Genomic DNA, 8252 nt, shown 5'->3' with positions numbered 1-8252 from the left:
CTGGCAGAGCCCTGCTGCCGGCCGAGAGGGGGCTGGCTACGGAGCTGAGTGGCTGGGGCCCACGGTAACTCTCTGACTGCTCCCGGAGCACGATCCCACCCAGCCCTGGGGCCCAGTAACCGGCTGTCCCCAGGCCGCCCTGCTAGGCAGAGCGGGAGGCTGGGTCCCACTCCTGGCTCGTATCAGCCCACATGGGAGGCAGGAAGAGCAGGCCCATGCTTCGCCCCACCCCCCCAGCAATGCAACACCCCCTGCCCCATTGTAATGGCTGTGATACCCCGAGATCCTCTGCGACAGCGACCCCCACTTTGCCAATCTGGGCTCAGTGTCCTCTGACACCCTCAACACCCGCTTCCGGGCAGGGACCTCTTGGGTCCTGGAGCCATCAAGGTCCCTGCAGGGGCTGTGGCCCCCTGCTCTCCTCCCTCGCACCAGCAAGGTAGATCCCAGCGGAGTTCATGGCCCCACCGTAACACCCCCTGGCCCGCAGTGAGGGGCAGCATGGCTCTCCCCAGAAGTGGCTACACGTCAGCACTCCACCCCGGGGGCATGTCAGGAGGTGCTGGGGCCCAGAAGGCACCACCCAGGGCGAGGCCCCCGCTCACAGGTCAGGCAGGAGCCCCCCATGGCATTGGCCGTAGGGGTGGAGGGGAGATTCCATGCTCCACTCCCAGGGGCATTAGAGCCTGAGCATGGGGCAGGACGGGGTATTCCCTGCACAGCCCCCCAGCCCCCTTCTCCCTGCCATGGGTAAGAATTTCTGGTAAATATTTATTCGAGAAGGAATCCTCTCAGCATGGGGCGTGGGGGGGGGGGGCGCATGGGGGCTCAACTGGCAAAACAGACTTGATCCAAAAAGATTAAACTCACGCTCCCAAAATCAAGAGCCGTCCCTGGCCCCCTCGCCCCGGAGCAGGATTTTTGGTCTCAAACTCCAGGAGTTTAAAAGTAACAATTCAGCTCTGCCCCAGGCAGGCAGGGCGGGTGAGCACCGGACCGCAGAGCCAGAAAGCCGGGGGCAGGGCAGTGAGGGGGGCACCCCCCGTCCATGGGGCAGGGCAGGGGGAGCAGCCAGTTACTTCTTGGCCTTGGCCGAGTTGTGCGGGGGTGTGACAGGGCGCCTGCCGGGGTTCAGGCCGCTGAACTGCCCGTACTTGCCCTTGGTCTTGTCAGCTGGTTTCAGGATCTGCAGGAGGAGAGGCAGGTTGGATGCAGGGAAGGGGGGCCCAGCCCCCCAAGAGCTGTCACAGGTACTGGGCCAGGGCCCCTGCCAGCCCCCACAGCCCAGGGGATCTACTGCTCTTGAAATTGGAACCCCGCCCCCTACCTGAAGAAGTGGCTGCCATGGGGACACCCCCCCACACGCCTCGGTGCCACAGAGCCCAGACTTGGGGTCCCCACAGCTCCTCTAAGGCCCAGACCCTTCCCCATCTGGACTGTTACCGGAAGGGGGTTGTCCTCTGCAGGAGGTTTCCTCCCCCACTCACCGTTACCCCCGCCGAGGAGTGACACCCCCCGGCCGGGAGCTCACCTGGAAGGAGCACATCAGCGTCTCGTCCACACTCATCATGGCGCCCGCGTTGTCAAACTCGCCGCAGTAGTTGGGGGCTGAGAAGAGCGTCACCAGCTGGCGCTTGGCAAAGAACTCGTAACCATCCTCCACCACCTGGGGCAGGGAGACAGGAGGGCGTGTCTGGCCCTGCCCACCCCCGGCACCCCCCTCCCTGCCCCCAGCTCTGCCTGCCCCCCAAACAGGCACAGCCTGGCACCACAGACTAACCCCTCTCTGTCACCCACATGGGAACAGACTGATCCGAACAATGCAAACCACCCCCAGCCAGCAGGGTCCTGCACTCCAGCCAGGGGAACCCCCGCCAGCAGAGCACCCCACACAGCTCTGCCGATCTCCTCCCATGCCAATGCTCTTCCATGACGACCCCCAGCTGTCCCAGCCCTTCTGGTGCCCCTAGATCCCCGCCGACAGCCCCCCCGGCTGGTACCTGGTGTGCCCGACAGATAAAGTCCAGGTTGTGTTTGTGCAGGAACTTGGTGACCACGTCAGGGCCAAAGGTGAAGGAGACGCCACGATCGTTCTCGCCCCAGCCCTGGACGTCCTTGTCGGGGTCCGACCAGAGGAGGTCGCACAGCAGGCCCTGATCCGGCACGTCTGTGGGGCGCATGATCCTGCGGATCTGCTCCATCGACTGCAGGTCTGGCGAGAGCCCTGAGGGGAGGGGGAGATGAGCGCTAGATTCTGCCCCTCACAGGAGCCCCACCCACTGTGGCAGCATGTTAATAGGGCCCTTCGTTTTCAGTTTTTATTTTATTTAATTTTCCCCAGGAATTTATCAGTGTTTATTACCACCACAACAAACCCAGGTGAAAATCAGAGCAAAAATTCATTTCTTCTGGGTAAATATTGGATTTATCTTGGCGGCCGGAAGGACAGGGGGGAGTATCCAGCAGATGACTGGAAGTCACAGCATTAACCAATGCGCTTTGAGCTCTAACCCCCAAATTGAAAAGTTTTCGTTTGAACAAACAGGTTACTGGTGTGGACTTAGAACCATTAGCCTGTAAATTGTGACAGTTAATAATGGGGCCGCACCTTTCGGGGCGCATGCACCCACCTTCGTCCTCTTCTCCTCTTTCGGTTTCTGAAAACTTTGGAATACTTCCTTGTGGTGGGAAACGTATTCCGACGGATTTTCCCTGTCTTCCCGTTTCAGCGCGTCAGATCGTCGCACCGTTACCTGCTAACGGCTTGAAACGCGTACGCGGCAGGTCAGACGCGCGCGCCCCCCCGAGCGTGCCCGTTTCTGGCGTGCATCTTCGAGGCCGATAGGCAGCCTTAGTTCAACCGGCAGCTTTGCGTAGGCGCCCAGACGCACGTCTTATCGCGACACCTTTCGCCCATGCGATGCTTTGTATTTTCCTAATCAAACACGTTCTTTATATACATTTGAATGACACAAAAGTAGAGCGAAAATCAGAAAAAAACGAACAGTCCTTTTTGTAAAACCTGGGGATTTTCCAGTAAAAAACATTTAAAACTGAAAACGAAGGGGCTTACATTTTAATTATCCCACCATACACAGCCCCGATAGCAATTCCCTGCCCTCCCCAATATCTGCCTTGCAGCCCCACCCAGCCCTCCCAGCATCCACTAGCCCTGCCCCAGCACCCCCCCATCCCACCCCCATGACAACACCCTGCCCTGATCAAGTGCCCCCAGCCCCGTGGGGCCTAGCGCCCTCTGCCTTCCCCAGCAGCGCCCTCCACTGGACGAAGCCCACATTCCTGCAACACCCCACTGGCCGGACTCCCTCCCTGCCGGGGGCAGGGGCACAGGGCACTGCCCCCACACCCTGCGGCCCCTCCCGCACCTCCATGGCAGCAGAAGATTTTCTCGTCCACAATCGCGGCGATGGGCAGGCAGTTGAAGCAGTCGGTGAACGTCTTCCACAGCTTGATGTTGTGGTGCCTCTTGCCTGTGGGGGACAATCGGGGGCACGGACCCAGCCACTGAGGGAGACACGCGGGAGCGGGGCCCCCGCCCAGGCTGGGCCCTGGCCTGCTGGGAGAGACCCAGGCCATACAGGGAGCCACGTGAACCATGCAGCGACTTCATGCAGGGCCTTCCTCTGCCGGACCCCAGGATCAGCACACGGCATGCGGGGCAGAGGCTGCCCTCTGCCCTGGACGCTGGCGCACTCACGGTTGGGGGTGTAGGGGATATGGTGGTCAGGGCAGAGGGGGTACAAGAGTATAGATGGGGGCGGTGGAGGAATGCATCGTACTCATCGTAGGTGCGGTTGATGCTGGGGCACTCGTGGTAGGGGTGAGGGGAGCGGGGGGGGGCCCACACTCACACTCATCGTAGAAGCCGTAGATGCGGTTGATGCTGGGGCACTCGTGGTAGGGGTGAGGGGAGCAGGGTGGGGGGGACTCGGGGGGCCGGGCGCTGGGGGGGGGGGCCCACACTCACACTCATCGTAGAAGCCATAGATGCGGTTAATGCTGGGGCACTCGTGGTAGGGGTGAGGGGAGCAGGGTGGGGGGGACTCGGGGGGCCGGGCGCTGGGGGGGGGGCCCACACTCACACTCATCGTAGAAGCCGTAGATGCGGTTGATGCTGGGGCACTCGTGGTTGCCGCGCAGCAGGAAGAAGTTCTCGGGGTACTTGATCTTGTAGGCCAGCAGCAGGCAGATGGTCTCCAGCGACTGCTTGCCCCGGTCCACGTAGTCGCCCAGGAAGAGGTAGTTGCTCTCAGGCGGGAAGCCCCCGCACTCGAAGAGCCGCAGCAGGTCGTAGAACTGCCCATGGATGTCGCCTGGGGAGGGCGGGAGGTGAGGGAGCAGCTACCACAGCCAGGCCTAGCCCGCCTCCCCCCCAGGGCCAGGGATCCCTCCCACCGCTGGAAAGGGCCAGCAAGGGGGTCACGGATCCACCCCTGGCCTGCCCACCCAGCCCAGCCCCGGCCAGTGAACCCCTGCAGAGTGAACAAGGGGTGCAGGGAATCCCCCCATGGCCGCTGGGAGGAAGGGTCCCCACCCCCCGACCTGGCCCACTCACCGCAGATCTTCAGCGGGGCCTCCAGCTCCAGCAGGATGGGCTGGCTCAGGAAGATCTCCCGCGACTTGTGGCAGAGGTCCCGGATCTCATGCTCCGGCAAACGCACGTTCTTGCTGGGCCGGGAGCCTTGCACTGCAACACGGCACAGCGGGCGTCTCTGCCGGGCCAGGGTCATAGTCCCCGTACTGCTCACAGACCCACCCACAGCTCAGGGCAAGGCCCCAGCTCCAGCTGGGATGGTCCAAGGGGCAACCGGGCTGAACTGCCGGAGGCTCTTCTGGGCAGGCCTGGGCACCACCCCTCTGCCCCCGGCCAAAGGGCAGGATCAGAGCCGGGGCCCACTCGAGGGACAGGTCCTGCATCCCGTTCCCCACCCCCCTGGCTCCTGGGCACACTCGAGTCCTTTCCAACACTGCAGGAGGCAGAATACACACGTTTTAAGAAGCAGGGTGGCCTAGCAGCTGATACCGGACTGTGAGGCCGGGCACCTGGGTTCTTTCCCCAGCTCTGAACGATTCCCTAACCTTGGGCCACGCCCTTCCCCGTGCCTCAGTTTCCCCATATGACACACAGGACTGATGCGTCTGCTTTGCATGTGTGATGCATGGGGATGCGAGATCAGATAATCTGCCGCTCAGCAACTGCTCCAGCCCCGGGTCCAGCCCCAGGGTCAGGTGCCACCCACAAAGCGTAGCTGGGGCACCCCCCGCAACACCCCTAGTATTATAGGGGTGCCGGGAAGTAACAGCTAATCTCCCCCGGCCGTTTGGTAGCAGCACGGGGAGAACAGAGCTCGCACTGGGACGACCATCCCCCCCCGTAGGGCCAGCCCCGACCCCCGCCCAGGAGCGCTGCAGGCGGGAGACCCGAGCGAAAACAAAGGAGCCCACAAAGTCAACACGGAACTTCCCGGAGCGCCCGGCCCGCGGCCGTTCCAGCCCCGGCGCCCCGGGGCGCCCCGGGCCCCCCGCGGCCGGCCCCGCCACAGCCCAGCCTGTGCATCTGGGGGGGGGCAGGATCCAACCGGACATACCCCCCAGCACCGCCCCACGCCCTTGATCGCCCCCGCTCAGACTCCTCCCCTCCCGGCCCCCCCCCCATGCTAGGGTCCCCCCCCGGCCCCAGGGTCCCCCCCACCTTCCAGCAGTCGCCGGATGACAGAGTCCAAGTTGAGTTTCTCGCCCTCCGACATGGCAGCTCTGCGGGGGGGGGGACCTGGACTCATAGGCGCCGACTTCACCTCTGCCCGGCACCGGCACCGGCACCGGCACCGCCCTCACCCCGCCCCTCCTGTTCCCGCAAGTGCCCGCCCCTGCCGCGTCCCTTCTCCGCCTCCCCCCCCGGGAAGCTCCTAAGCCCCGCCAAACAGCTGTTAGGGGGCGGGAAGCGCTGGGACGGAGCGGGAGGAGCGGGGGCGCTGGCTGGGGGCGGGCTCCCGGCTGTTCCAGCTTCTGCCGGCAGGGGGCGCTGCAGGGAGAGGGGTGGGGGCACTGGCTGGGGGGGGAAGATCCCGGCTATTCCAGCCTCTGCCGGCAGGGGGCGCTGCAGGGGGCGGGGTGGGGGCACTGGCTGGGGGGGGAGCTCCCGGCTATTCCATCCTCTGTCGGCAGGGGGCGCTGCAGGGGGCGGGGTGGGGGCCACACTCCCCGTGGCCTCAGCCCTCCTCCCCCCCCCAGCCCCCGCCTCAGCCTGGTCGGGTGCAAAGGGAAATGGCAGCAAAGAGGAGACCAGTTTGCAGCGCCCGCGGGGAGCGTGCTGGACTGGGGGGTTGGGAAGGGGCGGGTGCCCGGCCGTGCCACCTGGGCACTGCTCCACTGGGAATGGCCCCAGCACAGAGCAGGACCCAAGGGGATTGGGCACCCTGAGGTGGGAACAAGGGAACGGAGCACGGGGAGGGCTCCTTGGGGGCAATGTGGGGAGATTCCTTAGGAAGCCCCCTGAGCCGGGCTGGGGGGGGCAGGCTTGGAGACAAGGGCTTCACAAAGTCACCCCCCCCCCCAGGATAGACACACAAGAAACCAGCCCCCCGTGGATTCCTCCCCACAGTACACATGGGGTGGGAGGAGCTGGGCCCGGGGGGGGGGGCGGGGGAATGGATGTGTGGGGCCCTGGGCTGGAATCAAAGATGTGGGGGAAGAGCCCTGAGCGGGGAAGACCCTGGGGGATGGGACTGTGGGGTTTTCAGTGGGGCAGATCCTAGGGAAGATGGGGGTGAGGGGCCCTGGGCGGGGCAGACCCTGGAGGGGAGGGGATGAGGGGCCCAGGGGGACAGACCCTGGGGGATATGGGGGGTGTGGGGCCCGGGCCATTCCAGCCACAGCACCCTGGGGCTCCCCGCCCCCCTCCCAGCCCAGCTCAGCCTGTGCATTGGGGGGTGGGATCCAACTGGACAAACCCCCCAGCACTGCCCCACGCCCTCAATCGCCCCCTCTCGGTCTCCTCCCGTCCCGGCCCCCCATGCTAGGGCCCCCCCCCGTGCCTCCAGGGCCCCCCGCACCTTCCAGCAGCCGCGCGATGAGAGAGTCCAAGTTGAGTGTCTCCCCCTCCCCAATGGCAGCTCTGCAGGGGGAGGCCCGGGGGGTTCAAAGCCCGGCTCGGGGTTTAGTGTCGGAGCATTAACGCAATTGGCTTCGCGCTGCCCTGGCTGAATGGCGGGTCAGGCACTGCCTGCCATGAGGGGCTGCAAGGTGCCATGTTTGTGGGGGGGGGTTGGCCTGGGCTAGCTGGGGGGCAGTTGGTCAAGAGTGAGGGGCATTGGTTGGGGGGGGAGCAGGAGAACTGGGGTGGGGGTGGGAATGAGACCAAGGCCGGAGCCTGCCACGTTTCTGCCCGGGGCGCGCCTGGCTCAAGCCGGGCCAGGTGAACACCCAAGGCCTGTGTGTGGACAGCGGCTCCCAGGCTGCCGGGACCAGGCGTTAGCAGCTGCTACTGGCTTGCGCTGGCAGAGCAAGGGTGGGCGCTGGGGCTTTTCCGGCCCAGGCTGGGGCTGTGCAGGGAGCTGGGCACCAGCCCCTCTGCCTGGACCAGGGAGACGCGTGCCAGCCTGAGCCCAAGGCCAGCGCGTGCTGCAGCCCCCGGGGGGGACGGGGGGACAGAGCTGCGTTGTATTAGTGACGCATGCGCCCGGGCTGGTGCCACCCAGACCAGCCCGATGATGCACTGACTTTATTTCAACCTGCGCAGTCCCTGGCCAGTAGGGGGCGTCTGGCACCTTCCTCTGCAGCAGCTGGTGGCTGTCAGAGGCCAGATGCCGGGGTAGATGGGCCCCTGGAGTCTGGCAATTCCTTTGCTCTGACGGGCCATGCAGGGATTTTGAGATGAGAGCTTAAAATCCGAGTGCTGGCTGGACAATAACGCTCCCCAGGTGAGGATGCGATTTCACAGCTAGCTGGCCCCATTAATATTAGTTGCATTATGGTAGCAATTAGAGATAGATAGACTGAGATTGCCCCCCACACACACACACACAGTGTGTGCCAGGTGCTGCACAAACCCCCACCCGAGATCAGGGCCCCGTCGTGCCAGGCACTGCCCAGACCCCAGCTGAGATCAGGGCCCCGTTGCATCAGGTGCTGCCCAGAGCCCAGCTGAGATCAGGGCCCTGTTGCGTCGGGCGCTGCCCAGACCCCTTGTCATGCCGGGCCCTGCAGTGACACGCTGAGACAGTCCTTGCCCT

At 64.6% G+C, this 8252-nt stretch overlaps 1 protein-coding gene across 1 annotated transcript; it reads right to left on the bottom strand.

Annotated features, from left to right (window-relative positions):
- Positions 1-870: 870 nt before the first annotated feature.
- Positions 871-5842, bottom strand: LOC141975011 (serine/threonine-protein phosphatase PP1-alpha catalytic subunit-like). The gene is made up of 7 exons (XM_074935135.1): positions 5714-5842; positions 4577-4708; positions 4104-4334; positions 3387-3491; positions 2001-2224; positions 1532-1666; positions 871-1186 (listed from the first exon to the last, which is right to left on the bottom strand). Exons 1-7 carry the CDS (start codon positions 5799-5801, stop codon positions 1076-1078), a joined length of 1026 nt encoding a protein of 341 aa, XP_074791236.1. The 5' UTR covers positions 5802-5842; the 3' UTR covers positions 871-1075.
- Between the last annotated feature and the right edge of the window lie 2410 nt (positions 5843-8252).

This window comes from Natator depressus, chromosome 20, assembly GCF_965152275.1.
Source record: "Natator depressus isolate rNatDep1 chromosome 20, rNatDep2.hap1, whole genome shotgun sequence".
NCBI lineage: Eukaryota > Metazoa > Chordata > Testudines > Cheloniidae > Natator > Natator depressus.
The sequence above is the reverse complement of the archived record's forward strand: the minus strand, read 5'-3'. Positions and strand labels throughout refer to the sequence as shown.

Excerpts from the sequence above, each read along its gene's own strand:
- LOC141975011 (XM_074935135.1), bottom strand. The coding sequence starts at position 5,801 with ATGAGTCCAGGTCCCCCCCCCCGCAGAGCTGCCATGTCGGAGGGCGAG. Across the intron at positions 4,709-5,713 it reads CATCCGGCGACTGCTGGAAG|TGCAAGGCTCCCGGCCCAGC; the intron begins GTGGGGGGGACC and ends GCCGTGTTGCAG. Across the intron at positions 2,225-3,386 it reads AATCTTCTGCTGCCATGGAG|GGCTCTCGCCAGACCTGCAG; the intron begins GTGCGGGAGGGG and ends CCCTCCCCTCAG.